Source organism: Hippocampus comes, unplaced genomic scaffold (genome assembly GCF_001891065.2).
Source record: "Hippocampus comes isolate QL1 unplaced genomic scaffold, H_comes_QL1_v1.1 scaffold180, whole genome shotgun sequence".
Classification (NCBI taxonomy): domain Eukaryota; kingdom Metazoa; phylum Chordata; class Actinopteri; order Syngnathiformes; family Syngnathidae; genus Hippocampus; species Hippocampus comes.
This window is the reverse complement of record NW_017805076.1, coordinates 809449-823360: the sequence shown is the minus strand read 5'-3', so window position 1 is coordinate 823360 and position 13912 is coordinate 809449. Positions and strand designations below refer to the sequence as shown.

Sequence of the window (13912 nt, the reverse complement as noted above, 5' to 3'; positions counted from 1 at the left end):
CTGGCACTGCAATATGGCTTGACAGCCAGGATTTTCAAGGTTATTCTAAAGTTTGTGTGTGTTATAAACACAGTACTACTAAATGTTGGTCTATTTCTTTTCTTTTTTTTGGCCATATCATGCGAAATCTACTATTTTGAGCTTTTAGCTATGTTAAAAACATCTTAATTCACCCCCAAAGTGGTGTTTTCCTCCATTCCTCCATTGCTGTTCATTCCTCCTCTCTTAGCAACATCAGAATAGGAATCATTTTAATAGGCCAAGTATGTTGACACACAAGGAATTTGTGTCCGGTAATACAGGTTACACTAGTGTTGCAATAACAAGCAACTACGATAAACAAGGACATGACGAACAAGTATCGAAAGATTTTCCGCAATGGAAGGGTGCCATTGTGCAGTAGTAGCACTCAATGACAGCTGTGTGACAATGTGCAGAGTCATCGAGCCGAAATAAAGTGATCGGTGGCGCAATACAATACTATGACGGTTGTGCAGTTGGTGCAGATAATCGTTGCGCCATTTTTTTCAGTCACCAGTAGCAGTAATTGAAGTACAACTTTAGGTGTACAACTATACAGAAAGTGCTTGAGCGCTTTAAAGTCTGGTACTGTGGGATATTGAACAATGACAATTGTTCAAGTACCGTATGTACAGAGCTGGAGCTACAATGATAATTGCAGTAATACTGTTCCACAGGGCTGTGCAAAAATGCAAAGAGCCATTATAGATTTGAGTTACTGTTTAGGGAGCTAATGGCGAGAGAGAAGAAGCTGTTTGAATGTCTGCTGATTTTAGTGCGCATGGACCGGTAGCGCTCGCCTGAGGAGGGTAGCTGGAAAAGGTGTTGGGCAGGGTGTGGGGGTCCAGTAGGATTTTCCGTGCCCTTGTCTTGGTTCTTGCTGTGTGCGGGTCCCCGAGAGTGCGTCTGGTGGTGCCAATGATTTTTTCCGCAGTCCTAACTATCCGTTACAGTCGGATTTTATCCTTTTTTGTGGCGGCCCCAAATCCAAGGAAACAACTGGGTCCTCATTTGGTCCTGCAGACCAAACACAGCTCTTTCTCGAAAGGAGGGGCCAGCACTCATTTATAACCTGTTATTTTAGACAGGTGGGGTGGCATGACTCCCTGACCCTACGGCAGATGAAGGTACAACCCAGGGCTGCCATGGTTTTTGTTTTTCCTATTTATTATATTAAATACTCAAAGACAAAGGCAATGTATCCGAATTTTATTTGGATACAATAACTCCAATATTACAAGAACCAGTTTGTAGGAATTTCACTGTGGCTACTTTTTTCCCTGACAAGGCTGCCGGGCCTCTCCCCGGTGGCCTCATCTAGGAATTCCGAACACTAATATAATAATCCTACATTTTCTTTTATGACAATACCTATTAATCAAACATTGAGACAGGAAGCCATCCATGCACACACCCATCCATTCTCAATCCCGCTTGACATCACTTGGGTTGCTGGTGAGCTTCATCTGACTTTGGCCGAGAGGTGAGGTCCACACTGGGTTGGTCATCAGTCAGTCAAAGGGCGCATTTAAACGGAACAGCCGTTCACGCTCACATTCACACCTTGGAACAATTTAGAGTGTTCGGTCCACTTAACATGCATGTTTATGGATTGTGCAAACATGCATGTGCAGAGCTGACATTCATACACAGAACCTCAGAAATGGAAGACAGGCATGCTATCCATTAACCGCTGACACGAAAAAGGCGACATTCTAATATGACATTTTTTGAGGTGACCACTTTGAGTCCCACTTCGTTTAGGTAACATCTCTGTCAAGAACAGTACCTGACAGTTGATTCGTTTTTGACAGGATAAAGACACTGCCTCCCTGTACGAAATGACGACATATGTGGAACCCAATGAGATTGAGTCATCACTGGTGTGTACAGTATTCAGATTAATACTTCTGTTTTGGTTGTTGTTGTTGTTTGTCTTGTGCTTAACATACTGGCTGCCTAATTTTCCATTGTGTGTTTGTCCACCTTAGCCAAAGAGTACCGTTCGGGCTATTTACAGCTACCAGGCTAAAATGCCCGATGAACTCACCTTCAATAAAGGGGCTTTAATACATAATGTGTCAAAGGACAATGATGGATGGTGAGTCCATTTGCACATTGTTGTTTGACATGACCAAGTCCAAAAATACACAAATACACGCACGCACACAAAAAACATTCACATCCCTCCTCGCATTCTAGGTGGAAAGGAGACCATGGTGGAAATGTGCAGCTCTTTTTCCCATCCAATTATGTTGAGGAAGTGTCCAACAACGCCAAACATGATTTTGGACAACAGGTTTGAAAAAATGTTTATAAGGTCATAATTGAACTGGAGGTTTGATGGCATTAGAAAAACTAAAAATGTCATCACTGTTTGTGATCTAAATTAAAACAGAATATAGAAGACAATCCTTTGGGAGAACTATGCAAGGGCATGGTGGATATATCGAAGTGCAACATACAAAACTGTGAGTACCTCTTTTTTTTCACTTCTTATGTCATTTCAAGTTAATGTACATTCATTTGAAAACAATGAGGGTGACGAATGAATTTTGCTAACGGTGGAGATCAAATTCATAATGTGATCATTTGTGGAAAGGAATTCTTGAAACATCGACAGAAAAAATAATCACATAACATCAAAATGTGTTTGGTTTGTTTTCTGTTTTCAATCCTCAAATTGAAATTTGGTTCACGACACAAAAAGACTTACAAACACTTAAAATGGCTTGCTATCTAAAAAAACAATGCCATTGTCATTTTTATGTTTATAGCATCAACAGCACTCAAATTTTTTTTACGGTCTTCACTCATCACTCAAAACAAGAAGAGAGAGCACAAACAAACTTGACAAACAGTAACTAAAAAAACCAGAGTAACATCTGTGGCGGGACTGCGATGACTGAACAGCAATATAGCGCTGCTTAACTGTACTTAGAGCTGTGGATTCAAAATTCTTACCGGTATTTAATTTGGGCTTTTTTTTTTTCTTTTACTTCAACGCGACAGTTATAAATGTGTAAAACAACATTAACCCTTTCATGCACCCTGTGACCTGATAACATGAAAAGCTGTCCAGTGTCGTAACCGCTGTCCCCGACAAGGTTACAAATGAACAGTTAATCGGGAATGCCGTGATACTGAATCCTGTCCTCCCTCTTTTCAGTGAAAAATGGTAAAAATGGAAAGCTGCATGTTCTTACACTGCAGAACATCGAGCAGGACGGTCTGCATTATGACTTGGCTGCAGACTCTTTGGAGGAACTTTTTGAATGGTACAAGGTGGCTTGGGGCATCACTCAGAGAGAGATGAGAAAGCAATTCAGTCGAGAACAAGAGGCAAGTGTTTGCTTTAGAAATATTCAGATAGGTACTGTTAGATTATTCCTACTGCTGATAACTGTATTGCTGTGTTATTCTTATTATTGTTTTTTTTTAAATTATTGTATGAATGACTTTCACAGTCACAAGTTTGGCAGCATGTAAACATTAACAAACTTCTTTTTTTTACTCAATACATGACATGACATTCAAATTATGAAAGGCATTTGTACCCCTTTAATTTACCCTTGTTGGCACATTTCCTTAGCTTTTACAGCAGGTATCTCAAACCTGTGGCCCGGGGCCATTTTTGGGCCGCACGATGATATTTTGCTGCCCCGTACTTTACAGCAAAGTTTAATGGGAGTGCGCCCCCCTAATTTTTTTGGCGCAACATTGCCTTGGGTGATGTGTGTGTGTGTGTGTGTGTGTGTGTGTGTGTGTGTGTGTGTGTGTGTGTGTGTGTGTGTGTGTGTTTATCACTTATGGGCTATCATACCTCAGGATCATGACAATTTTCGGAAATTCATAATTCTGAAGTCACACGAAGTGTAAATAAAAGATAGCCTCTCATGACTCATGTCTATTTCAAAATCTGCCATGAAGAGAAAGTTTGGGTCAAAACAGCCAACTTGAAGACTAAGAGGAGATGGGATGTTTGTTGTTGTTGTTGTTGTTGAGCACAGAGGCAACACGCCATGTCTTGAATACAGAGAACGTTAAGGTGCTCAGGCAATCAGACGTTATGTAACTCGTCATGATGAGGAGTGTGCTAAGCACCAAGGTGATGAGATAGAGGACTGGGTAATCAATGTGGTTCATGTTCTGAAGAACTGTTGATGTTATGAAATATTTTTCATAAAGATTGAGAAGGTTAGATTAGTTTTTTTTTTTTTTTTTTTTAAATACTTGACCCAGACTCTATCTCCAGCGGCCTCCACACGAGTTGAGTTTGAGACCCCTGTCTTGCAGTGCTTGAAAAGAGCAGACCAAACTTACAGCAAAAAATATGGGCACAACATACTACTCACAATATCTTCAGCTACTATCTTCACAAGTCTGTTTCATATGAAACAGCAGCCAGACAATGACATTATTAACCTTTTAGTCATATTTACACTGTTTTGTGGTAAACCAACAGGAATACTGACAGGAGAAGGACCTCCCCAGGAAAACAAAAACGCTTCAATGAATTAATATTGAATGGCTGACAAGCCACATGTTGGTCTTCTTTGTATTTTAATACTGATTGCTGTAATTGTGCATATTTTACCACATATGGACCACCGTGCATTGATAGTCTTATCCAGTCACTGAGCATATCGTACAAGGAAGTTACATTTTTGTCCAACCTCAGATCAGGCAGCAGGAGGAAGTGGAGAAGAAGGCAGAGGTTGCTATGGAGATGTCAGATCTGGTTGTCTACTGTCAGCCACGCAGCAAGGACAAGGACCGTTTTGGTAAATGCCTGCAGTTGTAATAACACATGGGAAAGAAAATATGATGATTGAACAAGTCTCCTCCAGGCTATTTGTGTAAAATACGCACCAATAGCCCACTAATGTTCATTCCTTACATAATTTATTATTTCATTTAGGCTTTGGATTATACAGCAGCTCTAACGTAGACAAGTACACACACACGTCGACAAAACATTAACCACTGAAGATCAGGCATTGATTTTGAATTGTGGTTCAACAGAAATATTTTTAAAAACTCATGACATTGGCTTGGTGCTCCGACAGAAGACTGTAAATAATTTAATCATAGGGACATGTTTAATCGAGGTGTGTCCTCTAATTAGCATCGCAGGAATTTCCAAACGTGGAAGCAGTCAGACGGCCTATTTGTGTGACAAGTAGTCACGATGCTGTTTGGTGACCCGGTGTGTATCACACTACCCATGGACCAGAGGAATCGAAGGAGAGCGTTGTCTAGCGTTGATTGGAAAGAAAATAATATACAAGCACGTTAAAGTTGAAAGACGATCTCCAAGTAGCTTGATGTCGCCGTGACGACATTTGCACATAGCATTCAGTAAGTTAAGATCCACAGGACTGTAGCCAACCTCCCTGGATGTGGCCACAGGAGGACAATTGATTAAATTGAAGAGCTGGATTATATGAATCATAACAAAGGAGTCCAGAACAATCTTTAATTAATTAAATGGTGAAATTAAAGTTCAAGGTATGTTCGTGTCTGATCTTGTCCCAACCGTCGTTTTTTGAGCCAAAGTGGACTTTATAAGAAGTGAACCAAGGAGGCATGTTGACAAACCGCAAAGCTTCTGGGAGAATGGCCAATGGACAAACCAGAACTTTTGGGCAAGACACATTCGCTCCATTTTCACAGACAGAAGAAAATAAATGAAATATACCAAGAAAAGAACATCACCCTTACTCTGAAGTATAGCGGAGGCTCTATGATCTTCTGGGGCTTCTTTGCTGCATTTGTCTTGAATCTGGGAATGGTACAATGAAACCCCAAGACTAATAAGGTATTCGATTGAGAAATATGCTGCCCAATATCAGAAAGCTTGGTCTCAGTGAATGACCCAAAGTACAGCTCAAAAGATCCAAGAACGACTAAGAACAAAATATTGGGCTATTCCAAACTGACTTTCTATGTGTCCTGATCTAAATCCTATTGAACATCTGTGGAAGGAGCCAATGCACCCTTCAAACTGAGAGAGCTGGAGCAGTTTGCTCATGAGGAGCGGGCCAAAACACCTGCTTGAAGGTGCTGAAGTCTCATTGAAAGTTACAAAAATCGTTTGATTTTAGTAATCAACTCAAATTGTTGTGCACCCAAATGAAGTTTGGGGAACCATCGTTTTTGTCCAAGCCTGTTTCGTTTTCCTTATATTCCTATTGAACCAAAATTCTAAAGCAAATTTGGATTTCCATTGGTTTATTTTTTGCTAAATTTGCATTTATTATTGTTATTATTATCAATATTGTCCCAACACAACAACACAGCATGTTAATTCAAATTTATTGTTTCATGACACTCATGTATCATTATAAACTTGCCTCTTTCTGTCTTTGCAGACTGCTACAACTGCAAAGAGGTCCGTTCTTTTGTAGAGAATAAAACACCAGGAAAGAGCATTTCCATGGATTTCCTGCAGTACAATCACAAGGCACTGAGTCGGATTTACCCAAAAGGACAGCGTGTGGAGTCCTCCAACTATGACCCCTACCCTCTCTGGGCAGTTGGCTGTCACATGGTGGCTCTTAACTTCCAGACGGCAGGTAATTATCCTGATTGAGCCGAAAACGTGCCAGTATTAGAGTTGTGGTTCCCAACCTTTTCAAAATCGAGATATACGCTCATGTCAGGCAAATAGCAATGACGAAACATACCTTTTAGAAACTTCTGAGGATGACAACTTTTCTCAGCTTTTAAGGTTGTACCACTGTGTTTGGTTTTCACAGTTTGTTTTGTTTCTTTCACTTGCTGCCCACATTGTCAACACTTGCTGGTCTACGATCACCCGGCGTTACTTAAACTTTGGCTGTTGACTGATCATCAAGGGCTATCTAATATCAGTAATTTTACTCTAAAACTTTGGCACCACTGATACTACCTCTTCAGGTTCCAATGATGCAGCATAGCACAGTGGTAAATGCAGCGTGCAGCGCGTGACAATCAAGACAGGTTTGGCACATTCTCCAGAGGCTTTCCTGCCCGCAGAGGTGCAGTATTTGCGCTGTATTGGCGACAGGCGGAAGAGAATATCTTGGCCTGGTTGTTTGTTGTAATGCGTCGAATTCTGTCATATAATCATGTGATTGCGAATCGCATACCTTGCCCTAAGTGCTTCTGCGTGTGATCGAATCTTTCATTCTTGATTTTCACATCGCTTTGGGTCACTTAACACAATGAGGAAGTGCCTACGTGTGCTGCAACCGCTAATCTGCTTCACTGTGGGACATACACTCGCGGGTGAGACAACCCGTGGCGGTGATACACTGGTACAGCCGGGGGGATTGATTACTCCAGCGGGATGTGGAATGTCCAGTGCCAGCGGGGCTACAAAAGTGGATCGACATATTCCTGGGTAACTCGAAGTCCGCAAAGGGCCTGTCTGAAGGAGGAGAAAGCGGGGGAGGAGGGGATGCATGAGGCAGAAGTTGAAGTACCTTGGCTGGAGATTCAAAAGCCCCCCCATACCCCCCTATCCTGCTCGCCAACGGCAGGTCACGCCGCAATAAACTAGATGAACTACATGCCAACATCTCGTGTCAGTGAGCATACAAGGATGCGGGTTTGATCCACATCACAGAAACCTGGCTTGACAGGACAATTTCGGACACCCAGGTCTCCCTCAGTGGCTTCGGGACTCCGGTAAGCCTGGACCGGGACAAAGTGAGCAGTCGGAAGAGTCATGGGGGCGGGGTCTGTGTGTACATCAACCAGGCGTGGATCAGGAGGGTCGCTGTCATTGACTCTTGCTTCACAACTGATGTGGAAATGCTCGCACTGTCTTTTAGTATCTGCCTTGCAGGTTTGGTCAGCTCGCGTTAGTGTTGCTGTATATCTCCTCCATCAGGCAACGTGGCGCACGCATCTGAAAACATTGCATCTTGTGTCCAAAAGATTCAGACTGCCTCTCCTGATTCTTCTGTTTTCAACCTTGTGGATTTTGATGGCTGCAGACGAAAGAAGTCTTTTCTCACCTATCACCACTATGTTACATGTGCCACCAGGGGCGATAAAACAATCAACCTCTGCTTTGCCAATATCCAAAATTCATATAAATTTCAGAAGAAACCTCTCAGTACTGCAGACCACAATGTTGTCCACCTTGTTCCAACAAACTACAGAGAGAGGGTGTAGTTAAGACAGTGAGATAATGATGTGCAGGCGTCACTCCGGTGATGATGACAGGCGCATGGCCTGGCCGCTGATGAAAGATGAATAACGGTATGGCCAAATTTACTGATGTGCCCATCTCTGGTCATTTTATTTCAGCAAAGTTAAGCCACACTTTTGTTCGGTGCGCGCGCACACTTCTTCGATGGTTCGACAGCTTCTTCTTCAGCTTGGCAGGCAAGCAGTCAGTGAAGTTGATTGTCAAGAATGGTTCTTGTGCTCAAAATGTCCTCTTACGAGCTTCCAATTCTGGCACAAATATAATGCCACACTGGAGCCTTTGGCTACAACACACAAAAAGTGATCGTTGTGGGTTTTTCTTTCTTTAACAGATGGGTAACAGGCTTATCAAATCTTATTGTCTTTAAAAAAAAAAATACATTTTTGAATATTTATTCCATAATTATGTGCTGTGCTCCCCCAGATAAATACACCCAGCTGAACCACACCCTCTTCGGTATGAATGGACGTTCTGGTTACATTCTCAAACCAGAGCTCATGCGCTCTGATAGCTATGACCCTCAGCACGAGAAGAAAGATGTCAAGTACAACATTGTGGTTAGGGTATGTTTGATCACACTCCTACTGTAAATCCATACATTTAACAGACTGATGTACTCATGGGAAGACATTTATTTCAATACATCCCTCAAGTCATTTATCCTGCTTTGAGCTGACTTTCCTGTCAATGTATTTTTATCATACTCAATTATAGTGCCTGAAGGGGAAATTCAACTCACACTCTGATATATATATTTTGTTTTGCATATCATAAATGAAACCAGATCACGCACATATGGTATAGGCATGCAGGGGGCGATTCCGAGTTGAACAGGTATGCAAAGAGTGCTGCACCACTTGACCCGAAGTGGTGGTGGGGATTTTGTCTTACTCAAGGGCATGACAACCGTATACAGCAAAAGGTCTCGAGTTGTTTTGATTAAACAAAAGCAAAACATCTTTTTTGAGAGGCGAGTAAAAATAAACTCAGAATGTGGTTGCACAAGTGGGCACACCTTCAAAGTGGGGATGATGCTGTGTTCGGAATTGAGCAATCACATTCAAAATGTGAAATGGGAGACAGCAAACAACTTCTGCCATTACAAAATACGGTCTTGGTCCTTCATTCAAACATTATTCATGAATGAAGTTAGCCATTGTTGTTTTGTGCCTTTATCCCGTGATCCGATTTTTGCCAACGTCATTGACAAGGTCATCCATTAATGCAAATTAATGGTACTCAGAGTAGTTTGAATCGCTGCTGTTGCCATTTTTGGTTTTCACTTCACACCAACAAGTGACACGGACTGGGTTACCAGGTTAGCGTAAATGATTTGCTCCCTAAAAAAGTCAAACTGTATGTGCAGATTTCGAACTCTAAACAAGATGACTTGTCAAGTCATGTAGTTCGAGTCTAAAGTCCAGTCGCTCACAAACCAAGTCTGAAGTCACCTCAACACAACTGTATTTGTAGAGCATTTCAAAACAACCACTGCTGTATACAAATAATAAAACAATAAATTAATAACAAAGACAGTAGAAAGCACCAAAACAGTACAAGTAAAAATCAAGTCTCATACTGAGTCAAAAGCCAAAGAATAAAAATTAGTTTTAAGATGAGTTTTAAAGTCAAGTCGTTCGCAAAATTTTGGCAATCAAGTAGCAAGACATAAAAATAGCACCTGTAGTCTGACTTGAGTAAAGGCATGACTTGAGTCCCCCCATCTCTGATAGAAACATTTGAAGGAGATCCTTTTCAATGTCCCAGACGGGCCATAACTTGTGCTCGAAGATCTGTTGACAAAAATGTCAGGAAAAGCAGACCACCGCAGAACACCCGAATTATATTTTGGGTTAATGAGACACACTTTGGACGGCGGCAGCTGCATGTTGACTCATATTCAAAATGAATTTGAATGTGATTGTTCAATTCTGAATACTTTTAGTTACAGTGTGCACACATGTACTACTACATTATCTATTAAGTTATTGTTAAAGAAAAAGTTCAAGATGAAAAAAAAATAGAACATTACAGGTTTAACTTTAACCCCTTCATGCACCAATAATGATAACCTGTAACCTGATAACCTGATAGTGTGTCCACGGTAGTAACCGCTGTCCCTGAAAGGGTTAATTTGCCTTTTGCAGGTGATTGCTGCCAGACACCTGCCGAAGCTCGGCCGCTCAATTTCTAGTCCTTTTGTGGAGATTGAACTATGTGGTCACACTGAAGCAAAGTCCAAGACCAGCGTCTACCGTAGGCAAAAATAATTTGAACATCTTCGTAACAACATGTCGAAAAAGTGACACAAGGCGAGTTGCAAATTACAGCGTATCTGTCTTTCTGCCGGCTGTAGGGGATAACGGTCTGAACCCGGTGTGGAAAGTGACAACACAGCCTGTGTGCTTCAAAGTGTATGAGCCCGAGCTCACCTTCCTGCGCTTTGTGGTCAATGAGGAAGACATGTTTTCCGATCCAAATTTCCTCGCTCAGGCCACGTTTCCTGTCAAAGGTATCTGTTCAGGTGAGAACAAGCCGCACATCTGCTCTTCCAAGAAATCGTTCGCTTCGAAACTATTCCCTCTCATGACTTAATTCTCTTCAACTGTTTTAAAATATTCCAGATTATGCACATACAAACTGTTTCATTATGTCATTGCGTGTGTGTGTGTGTGTGTGTGTGTGTGTGTGTGTGTGTGTGTGTGTGTGTGTGTGTGTGTGTGTGTGTGTGTGTGTGTGTGTGTGTGTGTAGTGTGTAACGTGTTGTTCACATGTGCTTTTGAAAGCTATTTTTGAAAAATCCAACCTCATGACGATATGCAGTTTGGATGAAGGATGGATGAATGACATGTGCTTGATTTGTGTGGGAGCGTGTGCGTCTCAGGATGAGACCGGATGAGAACCCTCCTCGAGTCAGTGTTTTCACTGCCTTCTTTTCAACAACGGACTTTATCCAAATCTGTTGAATTGTTGTATCAAAAAAAATATATACAGTCTGTTGTGAAGTTTTAGGAGCTGGTAGTGTCGATGTGTAAATCTGAGAGTTGCATTACAACTGTTCGAATGTTTTCTTTCTTTAGGTTACCGCTCTGTGCCTCTAAAGAATGGCTACAATGAAAACTTAGAATTAGCCTCTCTGTTAGTTGACATTAAAGTACTACAGCCGGAAGTGAGTACACAAACCATTTTGGAGTACCCAAAGCTACTTTACATCTTGCATTTGTGTTTTCTCGATGGGTGTCTTTAACCTTTCATGCGTGTCTCTCAGAAAACAACAGAAGAGCTGTATTCCTCCTCCAGCCAGCTGAGGAAAAAACAAGCAGAGTTCAGCTCAGAAGGACTCCTGTACAATACACACACAAACATTAAGCTGTCCTCTGCCCCTTACCAACCTCCCACATCGAATCAGTTTGTTAGAGAACGCAGCACAAGTGAGCACAGGTAAGACTTTTTCCATTTCAAAGGAAAAGCTACAGTGCAGTCAAAAAGTATTTGCCCCCATCCTATTTTTGCCTGTGTGTGTGTGTGTGTGTGTGTGTGTGTGTGTGTGTGTGTGTGTGTGTGTGTGTGTGTGTGTGTGCGCGTGTGTGTGTGTGTGTGGTGGGCGTGGGAGCTCTCACACTGATATGTTTCAGATCATGAAGCCAATTTTGGTATATCGCAAAGGTAGCCCAAGTAAATACAAAACACTGTTTCAAAATGGTGAATTGATTAGCAGAGAAAATGTGTGAAAATGTAATTGCCTCTCTTGTTTCATCTTGAGTTAACTGTGAAAAAACGAATTCAAGTTTTACTGGCCGTAGCCAGGCTCGATTATAATCAGATTTGTTGAATTATGAAATCACTCAAATAGTAGCTGTCAACTAAAGTGACGTGGGCTACAAAATCTCGAAATGAAACATATCAAGTCACAATCTAAATAAAGTGAAGAAGAAATGAGAAACACAATGATTGGAATCTACTTCAAGAGTGCAATAACGACTGATTCAGGAGGCCACAAATGTACCAAACATGACATCTCAAGGACTGACAGTCTCACTGGCTATTTAAAAGACACAGGGGAAATATTCTGTGGACTGACAAAATAAATAAATAAATAAATCACATTTGGGAAGGGCGGCAAGCCATCAACAATTGACAAATAACACAGTTTTTGATAAAAATTACTACAACAAAATTTGTCCCAACTGTCAAAATTTGTCATTGTAATGTGATCGGTCTGGGGCTTGCATGTTAAAAAAGAAAAAATAAAACCACACAATTTCGGAGGGGCCAAGTTAAAGACCAAAAACCAACAGCCACATTAAAATCAACCATAAAAGAGACTGCCTGGAATCAGAAAGTGTCCTGTGTGATTGTGAAGCACTATGAGGGCGTCAATATCCTTGCTAATTGTTCCATAACGAAGCTCAATCATGCCATTTCCTTCTTCTCTCTGAGAAGGAGCCAAAGAACAAGGAGATTCAATTCTCTTCCATGGCTAAACCCTGGCTGTTAATGCAAAGAAGGGACCAATTACTTAAAACAGCTTTGAGATCCAGACTCCCTTCCGAGAGACAGAACAGAAGTTTACATATTTAATACAGAATGGCAAAAGGCCAATTTCTGTATGACTGTCATTGAAAATTCCAAGGGGAATGGTAAAATGACATGTCAAAACACAAAACAAACTACTGTAACTGTCCGAAAATGTAAAAATGATGAAAATGGCCTTGAAATTAAAATAAATATCGTATTTTCTGCACTATAAATTGTTTCGGATTATCAGGTGCCCCTTTAATGAATGGCCTATTTCAAAACTGTTATCATATCGAAGGTGCATCGCATTATAAGGCGCATAGAATAGAATCTACAATAGTGGCTGCAGTTGCGCTAAGCAACCACTAGATGGAATATGCTAAAGGGAATACAATACAATACAGGTGTATTTATATAGAGCCTTCACAACCGCTGCAACTGGAACAAAGCCATGAGAACTGGTCACAAACACGGACATGAAACATAAATACAAATGGCATTACAAAACAATAAATGAAAGACAAAAGTTATTAAGACAATTGATTCAGCAAAAAGGCACACAAACCTTGTGCGCTCACATCCACAAGGGGTTAAATGTCCTTTAAAAGTCTTGTTTGTCTCCCGCTTCCTTCGTTTAGTCAGTGCTTAACTATGCTTTTGGTCTTATCTTCGTTTCATAATGGCTGCGCAGCTCTCACGAAGTAGTTGTCTGTTCGAGTGTGTGTCGGCGAATGCACATGTCAATTAGTGTCCAGCAGAAACTTTTAGGTTACAATTGGTTCCTGCTAATAATCACCCCTAGATAGTATAGGAACACTAACAGGGAAACAACTCACTGGGGAATATAAAGAGACTGAGTAGCACCATACATAAGGCGCATCGGATTATTGGGCGCACTGTCAGCTTTTGGGAAAATTGAATGCTTTTAGGTACGCCTTATTGTGCGGAAAATACGGTAGGTTAAAAAAAATGTGTATGTGGATTTTACCGTATGAACTTCAATGTTATTAAATCTGTCCAGAATAACGTCCCGGCTCTTCTCATCTCCCGAACACGATCTCTGTCCCATTGACCATGCACACCATCAGAGATGAAAGTGGACTTTTCTGAAAATTCCGGAAAAGAAAAAAAATATACATATATATATGTGTGTGGCTATATATATATATA

General features: G+C 41.2%; 1 protein-coding gene across 3 annotated transcripts in view; it reads left to right on the top strand.

Annotated features, from left to right (window-relative positions):
• plcg2 (phospholipase C, gamma 2) overlaps positions 1-13912 on the top strand; it is a 53101-nt gene that overhangs the window by 34028 nt on the left and 5161 nt on the right. For 2 of the 3 annotated variants that reach the window (XM_019865275.1, XM_019865277.1), the window contains exons 21-32: positions 1836-1904; positions 2013-2122; positions 2224-2320; positions 2420-2492; positions 3191-3363; positions 4703-4805; positions 6396-6599; positions 8648-8787; positions 10372-10480; positions 10581-10748; positions 11305-11393; positions 11493-11665. In XM_019865275.1, coding sequence (XP_019720834.1) covers positions 1836-1904; positions 2013-2122; positions 2224-2320; positions 2420-2492; positions 3191-3363; positions 4703-4805; positions 6396-6599; positions 8648-8787; positions 10372-10480; positions 10581-10748; positions 11305-11393; positions 11493-11665 — 1508 coding nt within the window. Of the gene's footprint in view, positions 1-1835; positions 1905-2012; positions 2123-2223; positions 2321-2419; positions 2493-3190; positions 3364-4702; positions 4806-6395; positions 6600-8647; positions 8788-10371; positions 10481-10580; positions 10749-11304; positions 11398-11492; positions 11666-13912 lie in introns of all 3 variants that reach the window. The other variant, XR_002167651.1, reaches the window with a different exon arrangement.